The 21,948-nt window shown below is 66.7% G+C and overlaps 1 protein-coding gene across 1 annotated transcript; it reads right to left on the minus strand.

The window, feature by feature from the left end:
* Positions 1-1,253: 1,253 nt before the first annotated feature.
* THBS2 (thrombospondin 2) lies at positions 1,254-21,514 on the minus strand. The gene is made up of 22 exons (XM_036223676.1): positions 21,367-21,514; positions 18,779-18,853; positions 16,810-17,366; positions 15,919-16,003; positions 13,687-13,964; positions 11,853-11,993; positions 11,667-11,763; positions 10,995-11,165; positions 10,678-10,854; positions 9,930-10,103; positions 9,362-9,489; positions 9,128-9,280; positions 8,590-8,808; positions 8,370-8,477; positions 7,528-7,687; positions 6,374-6,492; positions 5,477-5,711; positions 4,335-4,562; positions 3,630-3,901; positions 3,157-3,254; positions 1,985-2,124; positions 1,254-1,279 (listed from the first exon to the last, which is right to left on the minus strand). Exons 1-22 carry the CDS (start codon positions 21,371-21,373, stop codon positions 1,269-1,271), a joined length of 3,633 nt encoding a protein of 1,210 aa, XP_036079569.1. The 5' UTR covers positions 21,374-21,514; the 3' UTR covers positions 1,254-1,268.
* Between the last annotated feature and the right edge of the window lie 434 nt (positions 21,515-21,948).

A 21,948-nucleotide genomic window follows, 5' to 3' on the forward strand; every position in this document is an offset into this window, starting at 1 on the left:
TCTGTACAGCAGCTACGCAGCAGTGAGAAACGCTGGGTTAGTCGCTGGCAATAGTATATATTAAGGTTCCATCCGTTATAGACTCTTCATCATTGTTTATTTATTCTATTACATTTTACAGCGTGCTTTGTCACGACAGCATAAATTATAAAGCTTTGTGTTTTGACAGGAGGATGTTTTGCTGCATCTTTATATTATCACATGCCAGTCATGTGTTTACTTCCAGAAATTACACCACATATGTGTTCCCTGGAACTTTCAAAATAAGTTACTGTGGAATGGAACTGTATTCTGTATTCATTTAATAAATACTAACGCGACATTTATAACCGGAACCTTAATGAAACGTGTCACCGAATTGGGTGAAGGCAACTTTTCCACGGAGTCGGAGCCCGGAGCGGGAAGGACATGGCCGAGCGCGCGCGCCGTTTGCCGGCAAGTCTGCCCCGGAGCCGAGGCCGGGGCGGGGGGCCTCGGGCAGACGCGGTCGGGACGCAGAGGCGAGCGGCAGCAAGCGGCCAGGGGCTGTGTCCAGTCTGCTCGGCCCTGCACAGCGGGGCGGCACCTCGCCGTCCCTGTCACGCGCAGGCGGCCTCGCCAGGCCCACGCTGCCCTGCCTGGGGGCCGCGCGGCGGGGGCTGTCCTGGACACAGCGGGGTCCGCGCGTGGGAGGGCGGGGCGGGGGCCTCGTTTACGCTCCGAGTCATTTCTAGTGTCCCAGCCAGTCGGTGGACAGCCTGCGTCGCGGGGCCGGTGGCCGGCCGCCCCCTTCGCCTGACGACCCTTCTGGTGACCTCGCGGGGCTGCGCGGGGTGGCGGGCCGCAGCCCCGCGGGAGCGCCTTCCTGCTCGGCCTGTGACGCCGTCTCCCACACGAGGGCCCTTCAGCTCCATGTGCACAGAATACAGCCAGGAATCACATGTTACGTGCGAACGCCATTCTTTTCAACAAACGAGGAAACGCAGCGTGCTGCCGTGACCGTCGTCAGGCCACCGTCTCGGGCCGCCGGACTCTTCCCCGCGGGGGCGGGGTGCTCATCGCGGGCCGCTCGCCGTCGCCGTGTGGTCTCGGGGCCGATGGCGGGGGGCGAGGGTCAGGGACGGGGGCGGGGGGCTGCTAGCGGAGACAAGCGGAGTCCGTGAGGCGCCGCGGTGTCGGGCGACAGCGAGGCCGCCCGCGGCTGGAAACGCAGCGGGTCCGGTTTACGCATCTACGAGGCAGTGAGCGGGATTAGGGGGACGGGCGCCGGGGTTTCGTCTCGTTCTGTTTCACCTGTAGCCTAAAGTGTCTTTATTTTAATTTTTAAAAAAGACAGCAATGTGGTTGGTTGGATGGACGGATGGATGGATGGGTGGATGGAGACATCATGAAAAGAGGGAGGAAGAGGGAGGGGGAGGGCAGGGGGAGGGGGGAGGGGGAGGGCAGGGGGAGGGGGAGGAAGTGCTGTCGGGCGCCCGGCAGGTCGGCGAGAGCCTCGCCAGGCGCGAGGAGATAAAGTGAGGCTCCGTGCTCCCTCATCCCTTCCCTTGACGTGTGATCGTCAACGTGTGGCTTTTGAGAAGCATCTCTGAGCCTCGGTCACCTCAGCTGCACAAGGGGGTCACTGTCATGTCCTCGTGAAGGGGCGGGATTAGACCAGGCGGGGGCCGCGTTCCCTCTTTGATGTAAAGAGACGACTAGAGAGGACCGACCTGCCCCTCCCTCCCCCGCCTCCCTTCCTTCCCTTTTCCTCTTCCATTTCCGCACGGAGGACGACCGGAGCTCAGTCGGGGGCTCCGGGGGGAGCACAGAGGACACCACAGGGCAGCGTGGCCATGGGGGGGGCACAGGGACCTGGGAAGCGGCCGTCCTCCCGAGGCCTCCACACCCGACTGCGGACGGCACGGGCGACTCGAGCTGACCGTGCGACATGTCGGCTGCCGCTGCGGGCGGCCCCCCCAAGCGCGGCGACAGGCGAGCGTGTGTCCCCCCGCGGCCTGCTCACCTCTGCACTCGTACTTGAGGTCCGAGAAGTAAACCATCTCCTGGGAGAAGACGAACAGGCCCAGCCGCCCGCCGGCAAACGTGTGGTCGTACACGGGCCCCGAGTCCGCCATCACCTGCTTCCCCTCGTGCACCAGGACTCTGCGACGGGGACGGGGGTGGGGGGACCCTGTGACCGCGCGGCCGCGGCGGGGGCAGGAGAGGCTCCCCCCTGGCGCCTCCCCGCGCGTGCGCACACACACGCACGCACACGCACACACACATACATGCACACAGACACACACGCGCACACACACACACGCACACAGACACACACGCGCACACAGACACACACACACGCACAGACACACACACACAGACACACACGCACGCACACACACACACATGCACACAGACACACACACAGACACACACACGCACAGACACACGCACGCACACAGACACACACACGCACACACACGCACGCACACAGACACACACAGACACACACACGCACGCACACAGACACACGCACGCACGCACGCACACACATGCACACAGACACACGCGCGCACACAGACACACACGGACACACGTGCGCGCACGCAGACACATGCACACAGACACACACGTGCACACAGACACACACACACGCACGCACACAGACAGCTTTAGGGAAGGGCCTGCCAGGTCTCACTCTCGTCAACTAGGTTTGACTTCACGAGACTTAAATCTCAGCTGTCCACGGCGAATTTTACTCAGAACCCACCACAAACGCTGTCACGCCGGGAGGACGGTCCAGTGGGACTGGTATTTGTGAGTTTTCTCCAGAGACGTGCTTTAAATTCGGCCACTCGTGTGTCAGAAACGAACACGACCCTGTTCCCCGGGGGTCGCGCGGGCCCCTCGGCACCTCCTCCTCCTGGCCCGACGCTCCGCCCCGGGACAGACGCCTGCCGCCCTCGGAGCGACCCGAACGCGGCAAGTCTGTTCCGCCCAGCCCCAGTCTTGGTTCTGTCTTTTGAACCTTAAGCGCCGCGCAGGCCGGAGCAGGCGCAGGGCAGGGGGGAGGCGGCGACCCCGGGCGGCATGCGTGTGGGGCTCCGAGTCCGCGCACCGCGACTCGCCGAGCGAGGGACGGCCCCCCACGCCGGCGTGGCTGGACGGAGCGTCCGTGCCGCCGAGCGCCCTCACCTCATGTAGCCCGTCTTCGGCCGGTGGGTCAGGTGCCACCTGTAGGCCGTGTAGTCTTTCCAGCCGACGTTCTTGGGGTCGTGCCACAGGGTGCGCACCTGAGGAGGACAGCGGGTCTCAGCCGGGTCACACAGCGTCAGGAGGGAGCTGTGCAGACCGCTGGGCCTCACGCACGCAGTACAAGTGCCCAGGGCCGATCAGAGCCCACGCCGCGAGCAAGGACACGGGGCCGGGAGCACGGCCGCCGGAGCCGGACACACGGCCTCACGTCGGGCCTCCGCGCCCTCGGCGTGGGACGCGGGTGCAACCCGACGCTCGCACGGGGACAGAAACGCGCGTGGCTGGAAGAGCATCGCCCGTCGTGCTGCAAAGGCGCCAGGCACGGCGTCTCCGGCAAGGTGGGGCTGCCCGGGAGACGGGTGAAATCACCGCGGACAGACCCAGGCTGGGGCCCCGGGGCGGCCTGGCCTCACCTGTCCGGCCGTGTTGCCGGTGTGCCACAGGGCATTCCGCAGGTGCTCGCCCGTGCCCGTGGTGGAGTTGACCACCTTGAGGGACACGCCCGAGTAGCCGTAGGCCCGGGTGGGCTGGTCCTCCCAGTAGGTCTGGGTGACCTGCTTCCACATGACCACGTAGAAGCGGCTGCTCGACTGGTAGCCGAAGACGAAGCCGGCGTAGTCGTCATCGCGGTCGGTGTTGACGTAGAACGTGCCACTGAAGTCCACGGACCCAAACTCGTCAAAGCCTGTGCCAGAGCCGGACACACGGCCTCACATCGGGCCTCTGCGTCCTCGGCATGGGACGCAGGTGCCCTGAGAACGCGGGGCCCCTGGACCAGCCCGGGCGCTGGCCAGGCACTGGGGGTCGGTCCCGCCCCCCGTCCTGCTCGGGTTCTGTCACCGTGAGGCTAGTGACACCGGGACCCCGCCCGTGGGGCTGGGGCAGAGCTTTACTGCGCTACATGTATGTCATCGACCTGACCTAGCTCGTGAGAGCAAACGAGCCTTCAGAGACCTGGAGAGCGAACATGCGCGTCCCCGAGCTCCTCCGACCCGAATATTTAGGCGATGGTTCCGCAGCCCACGGAGGACGGGGCGCTGCAGGGACCCACCACCCCATCTGTGCGCTCGGCGGCCGGCACACACAGGGACAGCGGGCGCGTGCGCCCCGACACTCACCGACCGCGATGCCGGGGTCGGAGTTCGCCGTCTGCACCAGCTCCTTGCCCTGGTGGCGGATGACCCAGTTGGGGTCGATCTGAGTGGTGCCCTTGGGGTCCAGGTGGACCATCTGGAAGTTCCTGAAGTCAGTCTCGCTGATGGCGCTGTTCTCCGGGCACACGTCGTCGATATCCGGCACGCTGTCGTTGTCGAAGTCGTCTTTACACGCATCTCCTCGCCCGTCACCTGTCACCAAGGGCGAGTGGAAAAGCAAGGAAGCAGGCGACGGCTTGCCGGGCCCTTCGTGTCTGAGGAAACGCAGCGCAACGGCCCGCACGCCGCGTGCTCCGCGGAGCTCTGCAGGGCGGCCCGCCACCGTCCCCTCCCCGGGGGGCCACCTCGCACCTCGCCCGAGCTCAGGACGGGTGCGGAACCCGAGCGACCTTCCGCCTTTTTCCTCACACACAGTCCAGAGTCTGTCACCACCTCTCGCGGGGGCCCCGCCTGCCATGCCCTCGGTACCTGAAGCGGCGCCCGCACTAAGCATGGATCTCCCCGGGGAGGTCCGGAGGCTCCTGAGCCACGCTCCCAGCGAGGTGGGCCACGGCCCCCGGTCGGTGAGGGGCAGGGATGCTGGACCGTCGCCCAGTCTGTGGCACGGTGCCGCACACGGGCAGGCCGCTCGGCCAGACCGGCCCGCGGCAGGGCCGGCGGCTCCAGGGGCAGGCGGCCGACGTCCAGCCACGTCCCCGCCGGCCTTTCCTTCCTGGTCACCGAGACGCCCCTCGGTCACGCTGGTTCAAACACCCAGGGACCCGTTGTCACCGCTCAGGAGGGACTCGTGTCCTCCATGCAGCGCCCGGAGTCAGCAGGATCCATCTGCACGCCGCTGTGCCCCACGTGGACCGGAAGCCCCGGTGTGCCCAGCGCCCCGAGCCCCACGGAGCGCAGGGTGACTCACTTCAGACCCCGCGGGAAGGCCGCGCCCGCCCGGCCGGACCCCCCGCCACAGCCCGCGGCGGCCCCGGGCGCTCACCGCCAAGAGCACGCTCCGCCCCCAGCGCCGCGACCTGCCTCGCCCCGAACTCAGCCCTCCCTGTCCCCTCGCGGTGGCCACTCGGTGGCCTCTGCCTCGCCCGTGGCCGGCGCTCCGCCCCTACCGTCTGCGTCCTCCTGGTCGGGGTTGGGAACCAGCCGGCAGTTGTCCCTGTCATCCGGCACCCCGTCGTTGTCATCGTCCGCGTCACAGGCGTCACCCTTGCCGTCGTGGTCGTGGTCGGCCTGGCTGGCGTTGGGGATGTAAGGGCAGTTGTCCTGGTTGTTCTGGTGGCCGTCCTCGTCGATGTCCTCGTTGTTGTCACACTGGTCTCCCACGAGGTCATTGTCCACGTCGGTCTGAGAGACAGAGCATGGGGACAAGCGCTGAGCGTCCACCCACTGAAACGCACGCCGGGCGACGGCGTTGCAGCTGGACCGCCACCTCCCACAGGCGACGGCGTTGCAGCTGGACCGCCGCCTCCCACAGGCGACGGCGTTGCAGCTGGACCGCCGCCCCCCACAGGCGACGGCGTTGCAGCTGGACCGCCGCCCCCCACAGGCGACGGCTGCTGAGGGTCGCACCGCCGTCCACGCACACCCGGGGCTGGGCCCGGGCGCCTCCCCAGCCGCCTCCCGCGGGAAGGAGGGTCCGCTCCAGGGTCAAGCCCCCCGTTGACGTCATCCCCGAGAGTGTGGGCCGCGGATCACGTCGGGCACGCTAGCTCTCGCTTGAGTCTTCTTAAGGCAAAGCCGGTCCCGCCGATCGTATCGGGGACATACGGGGACAATTCAGGGACAACGCAGTCTCCCTTCAGCCGGGGGGAGGGGCGAAGGCGGCTGCTCATCGGGCCCGTGGCCACCGACCCACGGAAGTCCTGCTCAGAGCCAACTTCAGCAAATAGTTTCAGTAAACATTTGTGGGCAGCGCTAATGGAAACCCGCGAAGACGTCTGTGTCTGGCTGACCCCCAAGCCCGCCCTCTGCTCACGGACAGCCTGACTGGGCGCCTAATGGACTACCTGGTCAGGGTTGTGCATCAGGGGGCAGTTGTCACAGTGGTCGCCCACGCCGTCGCCGTCGGTGTCTCTCTGGTCCGTGTTGTAGACGTAGGGACAATTGTCGCGCTCGTTGAAGACATCTGCCGGTATTCGAAGGAAAGAGAGGCACGTGAGTCCCGAGAAGGCACGCTGCTCTTCCCGTCACGTGGACGGCCCCGCTCCCGATGACCGCGACCTCGGGACGCAGCACCGCGTGAGGAGCGTGGGGCGGCGTGTCAGGTCAGGTGTCCCCTTCGCGGTCGGCGCCCCGCGTGTGAGCCAGGGCCGGCTCGCAAGCCTCAGACACTGCCGGCTGCGGCTGTGCCCCCATGGGCCGTCTCGGAGCCCGCCGGGTCCAGGGGCCCGATGTCTGTCCAGACAATGCCCGCCGAGCGGGCGCTGGCTGTGTCCCCAGGGACACCGCCTCGTCACCTGCCCCTATGTCGGCAGGAAAGTGAGGACGGCAGGGCTTGGCAGGGTTTTTCAGGGAAACACCTTATTTTAAGAAACCTAAAAACTGATCATGAATTCCACCAAGATTGGAACTAGGAAAAAAATGTGATTTAAGCCCGGACGGCAAAGACACCATGTCGGGGACCAGGCACACACGGCGGAGCCCGGGGACAAGGCCGAGGCCGTCTCGTCCTGACCAGGGGGCCTGGGGAGGAGGGGGCGTCAGCCGGGGGTCCAGGGAAGGTGGGACAGGACCCCAAAGAAGCACAGGGCACAAGCGCCAGCCGGATCCGGAGGGGACACCCGACCGCCCGAAGCCCTGGAAGCCGGCACGTCAGGCGCTGTCCTGGGGCGGGGACAGCGGTCAGTGTCGTACCGAGCTGCACCCCGAAACCCTCGGGGCGGGGCGCGGTCAGGCTGGAAGCCGGCCCGGGACTCAGGCTGGGGCAGGGCAGGCACCGAGGGCACAGGGACCGGGCGGAAGGGGCCCGTGGTGCCGGGGCTCCCGACCGTGGGAAGCGGGGCCTGCGGGAGCTGTGCCATGAGAGCCCAGGGACAGGGGACGCGAGTCGGGGGGGGCCCCGCAGCTGGCGGGGGGGCTGAGGACGGCCCCCGGGAGAGGCGCCCCGGCTCGCGCCGGCCCTGGCGCGGACGCGAACCCCCCGGCGAGGGGCAGCGCGGACCGTCGCCGTCGATGTCCACGGAGCAGGCGTCGCCCTCGCCGTTGCTGTCCGTGTCGATCTGTGCGGGGTTGTGCACGTAGGGGCAGTTGTCACAGCGGTCCCCGACCTCGTCCTTGTCGTAGTCGGACTGGCGGGGGTTGAAGAGCAGCTGGCAGTTGTCCTGGAAGCACAGGGGCCACGTGTGCGGAACGGCACAGGGACGTCTGTCCCCCGGCGGCCGGGGCCACGCCGCAGGGCGCAGGGCCGGGCCGTCACCGCCGCGTGTGCCCCGCCCGGCACGGAGCGGGTTCCCGCAGGGGGGCGGGCGGACCCCGCGCGGGGCACACGGACGCGTAAACGCCGCGGGGAGGAACGCGCCGGCCGGTCAGGCAAGGGCTCGGGGGGAGCCGGGCGCGGCGAGCTGCTGCCGCGCACCGCGCACCGAGGTCGGACCGCCGCGCGGGCAGCCGGCCGGGCGTCGCCATGAGGGCGCGTGCGCCAGCTCGGCAGGACGCGGCCCGCCTCGGCCAGCACCCACGGGTGCGGGAGGGGCAGGCGTGTCCCCTTACGCAACCAAAAGTGGGTCGAGCATGACACTGCTCCCAGCGGAGCGTGCGGGCAGCTGCCCCCGGGGGGCTGGCTGCTTCGCAAACCCAGCACTCGCCACGGTGACACGGGAGTGCGGGAGGGCGCCCCGCGACCACCCGCGGGGACCCATGACCCCCCGCCCGCAGCGAGAGCGCCTCGCGACCACCCGCGGGGACCCACCACCCCTGCCCGCAGCGAGAGCGCCTCGCGACCACCCGCGGGGACCCACCACCCCCGCCCGCAGCGAGAGCGCCTCGCGACCACCCGGCCCTGACCTTCTCGTCGCTGACGCCGTCGTTGTCGTCGTCCTCATCACAGGCGTCGCCGACGCCGTCCTTGTCGAAGTCTTCTTGCCCCGAGTTGGGCAGGAGGGGGCAGTTGTCCTGCAAACGGTGGACGGGCGCTGGTCACAGCCCCGGGAGCTGCACGCGGGAGTCCGCGGTCCCCGCGCCGTCGCCGGGAGCCGGGGCCCCTCCCCACCTGCGCGCGCCTCACCTGGACGCAGTGGTAGGTGGCGTTGGTGGCACACACCAGGCTCCTGTTGGGCCAGCCGTCCAGGTCCGAGTCCTCCCCGCAGAGGCGCCCGTCGCCCGCGTAGCCCGTCTGGCACTCGCACTTGAACATGGGGTCACTGAAGTGGCCCAGGAAGATGCACTCCGCATGCTGGTGGCAGTCGTGGGTCTTGTCCTTGCAGGGGTTCTCGGGCTCGCACACCTGAGGAGGGCGCACACTGAGGCCGTCGCTTGGCGGGAGGGGCCGCGGCCGGGGCGCGGGGGCCCCCCGGGTGCGCAGGCTGCAGCTGCCGAGCGAGCGCCCAGAACGCGTCCCAGCCCACAGGGGACCGCACACTGCCACTGCCTCACGCGACGGTTACCGGCTGCTCACGGGCCCTCGGCACGAGGACCCAGTGTGGGTGCCGTGCTCTCGCGCCCTGTGCCTGGCGACAGCTCTGCACCCACGCGGCCGCTCGTGCCGGCAGATGGAGCCCGGCCACCCGCGGCCCTCGTCCTCCGCCCGCCCTCCGGCGGCTCACCTGCTTCTCCGTCCTGGCCGCCTCCAGCCCGACGCCGAAGGGCTGGCTCCCCTTGTAGCGAGGCGGGCAGGGCAGGCAGTGGAACCCCGGCTGGGTGTTGACGCAGCGGTGCGACTTGCTGGTCGAGAAGCAGACGTCGGTGACCACGGCGCACTGCGGGGGGAGCAGAGGTGAGCCCGCGGCGCCCCACGGCCTCCTCCCCGCCCCACCCCGCCCCGCCGGCCGGGCACCCACCTCGTCCAGGTCCTCGCAGTGTGTGCCGTTGCCCAGGAAGCCCGCCGGGCAGGAGCCGCAGGCCCAGGAGCCGTCGGGGAAGCTGCTGCACTCGGCGCCGGGGAAGCAAGGGTTGGACAAGCAGCCGTCTGCGGGGAGGCGGGGCGGGGTGAGGCCGGGCCGGGCAGCTCGGGTGCCCCTCAGGACAGACGGCAACTGCGGCCAAGGGGCCGGCGTGGGCGCCGACGGACAGCTCGGCTGCCGTCAAACGCGGTCCGTCAGGGAACGCCGGCGTGCCGTGCGCTGTGGCACTGGGCAGCCGCCCGGCGTGACCACCCCCAGGGGGCAGCCCCGCGTGAGTCCTGCGACCGCCAGCGGGTGTGGTGCCCGCCCTGCAGGGCTCCTGTCTCCACGTGGCGCGCCGCAGGGGCCTGGCGCGGGGCTAACGGCGGCGCCCTTCGCGCACCTAGGGCTGAGTTTTCCTCGCTGTGTTTTCTGCGTGTTTTGTGCTTTTGGTCAGAATGAAGGGGCGGTGGCCACTGGGCAGGCCCCGGTGGCTGCCGGGGGGGGCCGGGCGGGCGCGACCCACCTATGGGGCAGCTCCTCCGGCTGCACATCTGCTGCTCTCGGGCGGCCCCCACGCAGGCCTGGCCGCCGTGCTGCGGCCCGGGGCTGTTGCAGGCGCGCGTCCGCTCCCGGATGCCTCCGGCGCAGGTGACCGTGCAGGCTGACCACGGGGACCAGGGGCTCCAGCGGCCGTCGACTGAAGGGGAGAGGGGGCACCGTCAAGGCGGCGGGGGCCCGCGCTGCGGGGACACGGGGGGACGAGCAGGGCTGCGGCCCTCTGATGGCCTGAGCCAGGGGACAGATCTCGGTTGGCTCTGTTTCGACCTCCGGGAAGGGAAGTCGCACAGCCTTGGTGTCTAGAGGCCGAGGACCACTGACGGGCGCTGGCGGCCACATGCACAAGGCGCCCAAGAGGGTCTGTGACATCGAGGTCCATTCTAGACGGCCACCGTCCATCACTGGCACCAACGGCGGAAGGGCGGTGGAAGACACCGCCCTGCACCTGTGTCCTCCCGGGTCCGGACACCGTGATCGGGTCCCCGCAGAGGGTCCTAGCACTGGGCCCGTGTGTGGCCCGGAAGCAGGGACCCCGCCAGCCCCGGCGGCGGAGACGGCGTGTCCTGGACACGCGGCCCAGGCCGACCCCCAGCCCGGGCCCTGGCCCGCCTGCCCCGCCCCTGCGGCCCGGCTGCGACTCGGCCGTGCCCGCTCGCACCGCGCAGCCTGGCCCGGGCGCCCGCCAGCCCCGCCCCGCCGCCCGCCCCACTCACTCGGGCACGGTGCGCCCTGGCAGCCCTTTGTCTCGCGGCCGCTGCCCTTGCAGGTCTTCCCGCCCATCTGGGGCACCGGCGAGTTGCAGAGCCGGATCCGCGTGACGTTGCCCAGGCCGCAGGTCGCAGAGCAGGATGACCAGGGCGACCAGTGGCTCCAGCCGCCGTTCTGCCGGACTAGCACACACAGGAACGCGGCCGTCAGCGGCGGGCCACCCACCAGGCCGGACGCCGGGGGGCTCGCCGGAGCCCTCGGACAGAGGGCAGCGGGCGGCGCCGACCCGCCCCACGGGGACGGCCGAGTAGCTGACACTCACAGCGGTTGTCACACTTGCCCAGGCTGCATGCCCGCGTCTGGATGGACGGGCCCAAGCAGGTGTTGCTGGTGACGTCGCACGACCGGCCTCTCTGCTGGGTGCCGGGCCCGCAGGACGTGGAGCACTCCGTCCACTCCGCCCACGGGGACCAGCCTTCCTCGCTGTCCGCCGCTGCGTGGGAAACACGAGGGCCCCGTCAAGCCTCCGCCCGGTGACGGGCACGGATGGACGGGCACCCACTGCGCCCGGGACCACGCCCTCAGGACCGCAGGCGTCGGCTTCCCACGGGGGAGGACGCCCTGTGGTGGGCAGAGGCCCCGAGGAAAAACAGCAGGACCGCCCAACGCAGGGTCCTGTGCTGGACACCGGAGGATGCGCCCTGCCTCTGGGCTCCGCGCGGGCCTGCCTCACAGCGGGGCGCACTCACCGGGCCCTGCACCCCAGCGCTCACCCGCCGGGGTGGGGCAGCCGGGACACGGCCCCTGGATTCAAGGCGTCGCAGCCAGGCGCGCGCTGGGCCCCAGGAGTGGTGAGCAGCCAGGCGCGGGCATGGCTACCCTGCTCCATGCCACCGTCCCAGTCCAGGCCTCGGCCCTCCCCTGTCTGGCGACACTGCCAGCCACTCGGCAGGGGGTCCCCGGACGGAGGTGTCAGGCTCTCGGCGGCACTCACGGTGGGAGCAGGAGGGGCAGCACTCGCCCTCTGCCAGGGCCGGGCTGGCGCAGGTCGCGGGCGGGCAGGAGATCTGGTGGCACACGGTTTTGAACTTCTACAAGGAAAGAAAGACACTCGTGTGACCCTCGGGTGCCGTGAATGCGGCGCCCGGGCCCGGGGGGCAGACGGCGGCCGGAGCCCCACCTGGCAGGAGCACTTGGTGCAGCTGTCCACCACCCAGGTTTCATTTTCTGCGAAGAACCGGCCGTCTTGCCAGCAAGCTGACACATTCCTCGTCTTCGGGGGGCCACCGATGAGCTCCCAGAGGAACTGGTTGTCGCTAGACTGGAAAACCCGGGGCCGGTGTAAGTCCGGATGAGGGCGGCACCCGCGGGTGACCACGCTCGCGGACGCAGACGCCCCCGCCGTCTCAACAGCCCTCGCCCTCGAGAGCGGGACTGGCAGGCGTGTAGAGCGACTCTGGCGAGACGACACAGCCACCGAGGGTGACGGTGACTCAACCGTGCCAAACCTCCCCAGGCGCCGTCGCACCCCGGGGCGCTCGGCCACGCCTGCTTGCTCAGAGTCTGGTCCCTGCAGTCCCTGTGCCCGGCAGACGAAGCTGCCCGGTGGAGCCCAACGGTGAGACGGGGCGGCGGGGAGGAGGGGCGGGGAGGCGGGGGGCAGGGAACAGCGTAGCCGGGGCCAGGGACCGGCAGCCCTCCTGGCCGACCCCGGCTGGAAACTAAACTCCGCCCGTCACCTCGGTAGGCGAGGACGGGACAAGCACACGCAGGACTCTTATTGTCTGGGGGTAAAAAATACAAAAGTGCAAAATTTAAAAACATGAGTAAGTGACACTTACAGCGACTGTGCCCCCCCCCGGTGCCCTCCCCCTGCCGAAGCTCCCTGGGGACATGGCCCCTGAGTGGGGGCTTCTGAGGGGGTAACAGGACCTCGGAGAGCTGGATGGAAGCCGTGGACCGTCTCCGGCCAGAACGCGCAGAAACATGGCCGCCCCGATTTTGGTGTCCAGGGAGCTCGCCGCCACCCTGACCCCGGCGCAGGCTGAGAGTGTGTCCCGGCCGGGCAGTTCACGGCTGAGGCGCCGCAGCCAGCCGCTGTCCCCAGGGGCTCCCCAGCCAGGCTGAGGTGCGTGTCCTCAGAGACACCCAACATGCCTCCCGGGGAGAGCGTCTGCCATGTCAGCTCACCCAGAAAACCAAGCTGCCGCCACAGCCGAGGACCTGTGACTTCCCGTACAGACAGCGGCACCCTGTGGAGGTCAAGCTCCAGCCCCCATTCCTGGCCCAGCCCGTGCATGCGGTGGGACCTTCCAGAAGGCGCTTCCCCGGCCAGCGCCCTGGCCTTCGCCATGGGCTGCCCCAGCTCCGCCCATTCCCGGGGCCACCCGCAGGAGGGACACGGTGCCGGTCCCACGCCACCCTGCACAGACTCGCCGGGGCTCAGGGCCCGCGCACTGTGCAGCAGGGAAATGGGGACAGGCAGTGACATGAGCACCTCCTGCAGCCTCTCGGGACAGGAGACCCAGACGCGGGACCCCCCCCCCCCACCAGCGCTCCCTCCGTGTCCGCTGGGGCGCGAGCCACAGCCGCCTCCCACCGGGCAGGAGCCCAGCCTGCAGCCGCCCAGGATGGCACGGCTCAGGGAACCTCATCACCGCGGACAGCTTTCTCTTAACTTCAACCCACACACCCCGAAGCGCGTGCGACGGCCCCCTCCTTGCGTGCTGTGCGCGTGAACTCAGAGTGGCCGTGAGCACGTCGTATCCTCAGGGACAGGCTCACGTCTCAGGCTCCGCGGCCACCCTGCCCGCCACGCTGGACGCCTCTGCCTGGGTGACCCCCGTCACCGCGGAGGTGACTCTCCCAGGCTGGCCCCCTGACGACACGCGGTCCCCGTCCCTCCCGCGCGCCCCCAGCTGCGCCCTGACCGCACCCCTGCAAAGCCCGCGGAGCCCCCGGGCGGCTTGGCGGGTGGCGGGGGTCGCGCCGGGGGCTGCGGCGCTGGCACCCACCACTTTGTGCAGGTTCTCGTGCAGCTGGTTGACGATGACGCGCAGCCCCGACAGCTCGCTGACCATGCTGCTCAGCTCCTCGCAGGAGCGCTCGCACACCCCGGGCCTCTGCTCGGCGCCGGGGACCAGGTGCCCCGCACCGGGGACCACGTGCTCGGTGCTGCGGACCACGTGCTCGGCGCCGGGGACCACGTGCTCGGCGCCGGGGACCACGAACTCAGCACCCACTGGGCTCAGGCGCAGGGTCTCCGTGTCCTCACTGATGGCGTTGGCTTCGGCTGCGGGGAAGTGCGAGAGGTGGATCAGGGCGCCTCGGAGGCGCACGGGGGCCACCGGAGGTGGTCTGGTGCCCCTGCCCTTTCCTTGAGGGCGCGCTGCCTCCCTGTCCTCTGCTTTGTCACAGTGACACGCGGCCTAGCTCAGCTGAGGGCCCTGGGTGACAGTGACAATCGGCCACTGTTGAAACACAGCGGGGCTCGTCGGCAGGGCGCCCCGGGCGCCCCGGGAGCCACCCCGCACTCTGCTCGCCTCCCGTGTCCTGCGGAGCCTTCCCGGCAGGTGGGTGCTGGACATCAGCGTCCTCTCTTAGCCTTTGCGGGACTTTTGCCTTTTCAATGACCACACCCCGGAAAGGGGCTGCATGTGGGCGTTTTAGCTGGGGCTGGAGAAATTAGACGAGATTCGGTCGGGAGCCACAGCGGCCTCAGCCACGAGGCCTCGAGAACGGCGAGCATGGTCGCAGGAGGCGTTGAAAACCTCCCCGCCCTCCACGTCTGGCCGAAAATCACGGTTTCGATTCCTCGTCCCACACGTACTTCAACTAAACAACGTCTGGGAGACGTACGGACGGGCAGGCGGACGGACGCCTCAGGGCGAAAGCCCCACGCCGCGGCCTGTGACGGGGGCGCCGAGGGGCCGGCCTCCACAGTTCGATCCATAAAGGACAGCTTACTTTTGTCACGATTTAGGGCTGACACAAAGATGTACTCCTAATAAGCCACGCGGCAGATACGACACGGCCCCCTGGAGACAGGGGGTGGGGGAGGGTGGCCGGCCTTGCTGCTCACCGGCAGTTACACCCGGCGACTCATAGGAACTCCCTGCACCTCAGCTCCCTAACCTCTCAGGGCAGGACAGTCGGGCTCCCAACTCACACAGGTGTTCACAGAGAGCCCTACGACAGACTGCGTTTGAAGAGTCCAGCACAGTGACCTTCGTGAATTTAACGCTCAGGAAAATGCTGACAAATCATGGTTGGACGTAGATTCAAAGAGCAGTTAGCAGACGATGGGGATGGCACGGACCTTCAGAAGGCGGCCATCCCGACAGCGACAGGCAGTGCGAGGAGCCCCCGCCACCCCCCAAGCCCACAAACGTCTGTGGCGTCGGCTTAGCGACACACTCTTCACACGTTAACAGACTAGGACATGCACTAAAGTCAACGGCGCTTACAATGGCATCGATCTGTGTTTTTCAGCTCGTAAATGGGATATTTAGATTATTAAAATTTATTCAGAATCAATCCTTCGAGCAATAAATTTTTCATTTTAAAATGTCAACATGTCTAAGTGGACCAGCAACCCAAAGGTGACAGTGGTATTTTATTTAGATGTTTTCATTTGCATCCCACAAGCACACGTTCTTACACATGTGCACACACATGCACATGCATGTGCGCGCACACATGCACACACGAACACACACGAATACATGCATGTCCACATGCACACATATAAACATGCACACACGCACACATGCACGAGCACGCATGTCCACGTGCACACATGCATGCACGTGCACATGCAGCATGCACGTATACACGCACACGTGAACACATGCATGCACTCACACATATGCATGCACGCACATACATGTGTGCATGCATGTCCACACATGTACAGAAACATGCACACATGCATATGCACACACGAACACATGCACTGCACGCACACGAATACACTTGCACATACAGTGCACGCACAAGCACACACACATGCACGTGCACACATGTGCAAGCTTGCACACACATATGCGCATGCATGTGCACACGCATGTCCACACATATACAGAAACGTGCACGCATGCACACACATGCACACACAAACACATGCACTGCACACACATGCACGCACTTACACATACAGTGCACACGCATGCACACGCGCACACACCGTAGCAGAGCCTGTCACAGACGGGAGGGCACACAGGAAGCGCGTGGTGAAAGCCGCTCACCTCCCTGGCTCTGCGGACAGCCGTTCTTGCTCAGCACGCCCTCCACGGAGTTCTCGAACACCAGGCGGACATTCTGCAGCAGGCCCTGTGCACACGCAGGGAGAGAAGCGGCACGTGGTGAACGCGGCGCCTGCTGGGTGACACCGTGGGCACACGGGACGCGGTCTCGAGCAGGGAGGACACACTCTGCTCCGCCTTTCTGCTCCGCAGGTTTGAAGCCTCGTCGTTACAAGGGCCTGTTCTACGTGTGGCTTCTGAAACTGTTTAGCCAGGCCACTGACACCGGGATTTAAGCTCAGTCACCTTTTCCTCAGATAACGGAGTTTAAACGCGCATTCGTTTCCCCGTCTGGAAGGGAACAATGTATCAACCCAGCGGTAGGCTCCACACTTGTGGGTTTAGCAGATCCGCTTCCAGAAGGAGAGGATGGAACTGCCCCCCCTAAATCAGTTTCCTTAGAAAAACGGAGCTGTTAGTGTGCGCCCCTCCCATTCCAGCAGTGAACGGGAGTGCGGGGGGCGGGTCCCCATAACGGGGTCGGGCTGCAGTGACTGGGGACCTCTGAGTGGCCGAAGCCGGGACCATCGTGTGGGCCGTCCAGCCGGAAACCGATGGCCGTCGTGCGGGCTGTCGCCTGTGCACCTGCGACAGCTCACGCCGCCCACTCCCGATGCAGAACGGTGTGGTGTATGTGTGTGCGTGTGTGCAGGCAGGTGGTGGTGTGCAGGGGAGGTGTCTGTGTGCGTGAACACACGCGTACATGGTATAGTATTTGTGTGTGCACGTGTGCGTGTTTGCCGTGCATTGTGTGAACATGCATGTGGGGGTGGCATCGCCTATCAGGTCTCCGAGGCCCCCCACGCCTCACTCGTGGGGTCCTGCCGCACGTACCCTGAAGTGACTGTCCCGAGAGGAGCCCTTGGCCACGTACATCCTGCTCTTCTCTGTGTTCAGCTGCTCGTAGAAGGGCTCGTCCATGGCGAAGCTGTCGATCAGGTCACAGCCCACGTACAGGCTGAAGCCCTCGGCTGTCACCTGCACGGTGACGTTCTTCCACTGGGAGTCGGCCAGGCCCACGTCCTCCAGGGAGAGGACGTGCTGCGCGCCATCCAGCCAGTAGGTGAGGTCCAGCGTGTCCGCGGGGCCATTGGACACGATCTCAAACTGCCTGTGGGAGGCGCCGGGGCCCTCCAGGGCCAGCAGCGTGCCCCTGGTCTTGCGGTCCTGCTTCAGGGTGGCCATCAGGAAGAAGCCCTCCCTGGCGCGCATGGCCTGGGCGATCCTGCCCAGGGCGGCCGCGCCCACCGGCGGGATGTAGTCGAACCGCACGAAGCGGTAAGCTGGCCCGCCGGGGTCGGGGCCCCGGAACTGCTTGGCCCCGATGGTCTTCCGGTTTATGTTGCTGGCGCTGAAAAGGTCCACGGCAGTGTCCTCGTCCTGGTTCCCAGCTGCCAAGGGAGCGGGGCGGGAGGTTAGCGGCAGGCGGGGTGAGAGGCCAGGACAGGCGGCTGGGGTGACCTGCGCACAGGGCTTTGGCGAGGCGGCCACCACCCCGCTGCCCCCTTCCTCTTCGACAGGCGCTGGTGCTGCGGGGGCCAAGGCCAAACGGCCACCCTCCGTCCCCTGCTGCGACTCCAGGTGCGGTCCCCGAAACAGCTGCCGCCCCAGGGCTAGCTCCCACCCTCGACGGGTCAGGAGCCAGAACCGACAACGGAACCGAGCCAGCGACCGGCTACGCCACCCGGCGCTGTGTTTAGAGCCATCGACTCCGCACAGCAGGAACCCCCAGGAAGGGAGTGGCCCCTGAGGGGCGTCCTGGCTCACGGTCCCGACCTTGTCGCAGCCCAGACTCCGAGCCCTGGCGCTCATCCCCGCGTTCCTGTCCCAGACCCCAGCAACCTGCTCTCGACCACGTGATTCCCAGGAAAAAAATCCCTAAAAAAAGACATGCGCCCTCGGCCTCGCTGCCTGCGTGTGTCAGAAAGCAGGTGGCCCGTGTGTCGCTTTCCTGCTGAGATGGTCTGAATTTGGCAAACTGGGGCGCTGTCTCCTTGCCCTGCTTCTCCCGCTCGCGCAGGGGCGGAATCAAGCCTGAGACTGAATCGTCGTACGTTATCATCTAAATTACTGAAAAGGAAAGTGATCGGACCTCACCGAAATTACCGTTTAACCGATTCGAGAGAATTTACTGGAAAAGAAGTTTAAGCAGAACAGAACCTTTCATTCACTATTTGGCAACTTAGAGCTTTGCAGCCCCCGGTGTCGCCGGCAAGCATGAACCGCACCACCGTCGAGACGGCCGTTGGTCAATGGATCCCAAATCCTTAAAATGGTTGAAACCTCCGATCCGGCAATTCTACGCTCGGAGCTTTGCTAGTAACACTCTCCTTGCAGCGCTGCTGCCTGTGGGATCATTTATACCAGTGACAATAAAGCAATACCATAAGTGAGAATTGGCTTTTGCAAAGTAGAGGTTCATCTTCTGATGGAATATTATGCACTCATTTAAAATATGCTGCAAAAGTATATACACCTGGGAAAACATTTTTATAATATATTTTTAAGTGGGAAAAAAAGTGGAAAGCAAAGAAGCTATAAAGTCGCCAATAAACACAGCCCGTAGAAAAAGGGCCAAAATGTGTCCAGGAAGAGGCTGTATCTCCAGGTGGGGAGGTATTTTTCTCTAATACCTGGATTGTTTCCAAACCAATTGTATCCTATTAAATAGACTCTGCAAACAGAGATTTACTAAAGTCGGTTACGAGAGGCGAGCTGCTCCAGCCGCCAGCATTGGTGGCCCTTCCCCCCTCAGGCGGGACGCGGCCCGGACACCAGGCGGTGCGGCCTGCTCCCCACTCACCCTGGGCGCTGCAGGAGGCCCACAGGCCGGGCAGGACCAGCATCCAGAGCATCGCGCCTCTCAGCGGCCGGACCCCTGTGGGCAGAGCAGAGCCTGTTAGTTCCGAGCGCACGCGGCATCTTTCCACACAGGTCCGCATTTGTACTCACGTGACCACTTCGAAGCAGCTTATACATAAATGTCGCAACAGGTGGCTTCGTGGGAAGTAACAGCGAGATGAGAAATATGCTTTTCAAATGGGGCTGGTCGTACTGAACTAGGATTGCTGTCAAGCTCAGAGCTAATCACATAATGCACGCTCACGGTGCTCAGTCCCCACTGGGACCCGGGAGGTAAACCTTGTCGTGGTGGCCCAGGGGTGCAGCGGGGAAGGGGAGGGGTGCTGGGAAAGCCAAGCGCCCCCAGGCGATGCCGCCCGAGCAGTCCGTTCAGGTTTGCACCAAGAAGCTGGAAGCTGGGGACCCGCCAGCAGGGAGGCGCGGGTGTGCGCAGCCGGGAAATCGGTTACGTGTAACTTAATCAGACGGATACACGTGAGCTGCCAACGAGAGAAGTGACTCGGTCCGTCGCAGCAGAGCTGCAAGGCGAGCGCCCTGCTCACTGGCTCTCCACGCTGCTCGGCTGCTCCCCCCACCGGCCTCCTGTCGCTTCCTGGCCTCAGCCTCAGCCTCAGACTCCGCAGCAGATGCACCCCGGGCAGGCCCTGGGGCAGCCGCTCCACTCAGCCCTGCCGCCCCCCCCCCCCCGTCTCACCTTCCCCATTCCCAGAGGCAACTGGCACCGAGGACTCTCCCTGCCCTGTGAGTCCCCTGTCCCCTGAGTCAAAGCCGAAATCCAGGCCCTAATTCCTCTCCCGTTAGGATCTCAAAGCTCATTAGTGTCTCAGAGCTGGAGAGATGCAAGGACCCTGCCTCTGCAGAGGTATCTGGCAGACTGGAGGTCACCTCCTGGGTGGGGACGGTCCCTAGAGTAAGAGGAGTGACCACAGGACCCCGGTGCCTCCGGGCCCAGATGCCTGCTGCACCGGCTACGCCCAGCAAGTCCAGGAACTCAGAGGCGTGCCCCGGGGCGCCGCGGTGCTGCGCGGGGAGCCCGCCGCCCCGTGCTGGTTCCCGCAGAGGCAAACGATAAACCGAGCCGGCCGCATCCGTGAGGGCTTATGCTGCAGACGCACAGGCACTTGTCACACACCCGGCCGGGCCTCCACCTGGGAGGCTCTCCCGCGACTCACCAGCGTCGTGGCGGCGACGGGGCTGGGGCTGGTGACAGGGCTGTGACTAACGCGGTACGGAGCCTGGCCCCGACGCGTGAGCACGGCCAGGTGCCTGTCGAATGAGCAGGGGGCAGGCTGTGCGGTGCCCGCCCTGCATCCGTCCCCTACGGACAGCAGGTGACAGCTGGCCCTGCAAGGCGGGCTCTGTCCAAAATACACGCTCTAACATTCCGGACGCCCAGCTTCCTGAGTCTGGGCTTGACTAGAGTAGATGAAGTCTGTCCTGAACAAACCGTCCTGTCACTCAACAAACCAGCCCAAGGGTCTCCCGGGACCAGGACAACGAAGGAACAGCAGAATCCAGAGTGGCCGGCAGGGGTGCGGCCTCGGAGCTGGGTCCCTCAGACCCCGGAGCTCAGCAGGTGCTGGGTGGGGCCTCGGAGCTGGGTCCCCCAGACCCCGGAGCTCAGCAGGTGCTGGGTGCGGCCTCGGAGCTGGGTCCCCCAGACCCCGGAGCTCAGCAGGTGCTGGGTGCGGCCTCGGAGCTGGGTCCCCCAGACCCCGGAGCTCAGCAGGTGCTGGGTGGGGCCTCGGAGCTGGGTCCCTCAGACCCCGGAGCTCAGCAGGTGCCGGGTGCGGCCTCGGAGCTGGGTCCCCCAGACCCTGGAGCTCACCAGGTGCCGGTCACACACACACCACAGCAATGGACACGCACCCAGCAGGGTCTGTCACCGTCACCCGTGGACACGCATTCATCACTGTATTTGCTCCAGAGAAGACACTCCTGCCACACAGCATCATCAGAACTTCTAGACCTTTTAAAACTCTTCTCACGCCAGCAATCCCGGCAGAGATCACTCTCCCTCCTCAGAGTGGCATGTGAAAGGCCAGGCGCTCCCCCGGCGCTGGGCGGGAGCCCCTTTAATGAGAGCCCGCCGTGGCCCCAAAGCCGAGGGCGGTCGGTCGGGGCGCCCAGGCGCCCGCGGACCAGCGGTGAGGACACTCGCCCCCGCGCTGGGCCGTCAACACTGTTCGAGTTGGCGTCCCCAGAGGCGCTGGCCATGTCTTCACGCTGTCCGGGACGTTTTCTCTAATTCCTTTCTCGTGCCTCGCGCCACCCCGTGATGACAGACCGCGATGCGTCTGCCGGTCGCTCTGGAGCCGCCAACGCAGCGGTCGCCACGAGCGCCCCGGGAGTCCCCGCCGCCCCGGGTGTCCCCGTCGGGGAGCCTCACGGCGGCGCCCGCGCACGTCCCCGCTCGGGCCGTGGGCACGTCTGCGCGCTCGCGTCCCCTTGTCTCCTCCGCCTACGCGAAGCGGCCTCCCCAAAAGTTACCCGCGTTGACCCGGCGCGGCGAGCGCCCCAGCGCCTCACCTGGCATGGGCGAAGCTCCGCAGGCCGACGGGGTGCGCGGGGCGCGGTGCGGGGCGCGGGGCGCGGTGCGGGGCGCGGGGAGGGAGCCGGGCGGCGGCGGCGGCGGCGGCGGCAGCGGCGGGGCGCGGGGCGGGGACCGCGCTCCCCGCTTTATATGCGCGGCCGCCGCGCGCCAGTCAGACTCCAGGGCGCGCCGAATTCATTCCCGCGGAGGCGGGACCGCGCCGCCCCTGCGCGCCCGGCCCGGCCGCGTCCGGCCCCCTCCCTGACGTCGCCCGCCGGCCGCGGGGGGCGCAGCGCCGGCCCGTCCTGCCCGCGCGAAGCGCTATAAATGAAACGCGGCACCGGCCCTTCCTCCGTGGGACGCAGAACGCGCTGCGCGGAGCCCCCCGCGCGGCGGCCGGGCCACGGCGCCCCCAAACCCGGGCCCGGGCAGGAGCGCAAGGACCTGGTCTGTGACCAGCGAAGTCACTACACAGATGAATTAATTTATCGTTCGCAAAAAAACACTTAGTCCGAGAGGAGGCGGACTCGGTCCAGCTCGGGCTCGGCGGCCGGGACGCGGGTTTGGCGCGGGTCGCG

The sequence above is a fragment of the Rousettus aegyptiacus genome, unplaced genomic scaffold (assembly GCF_014176215.1).
Source record: "Rousettus aegyptiacus isolate mRouAeg1 unplaced genomic scaffold, mRouAeg1.p scaffold_m13_p_1, whole genome shotgun sequence".
NCBI lineage: Eukaryota > Metazoa > Chordata > Mammalia > Chiroptera > Pteropodidae > Rousettus > Rousettus aegyptiacus.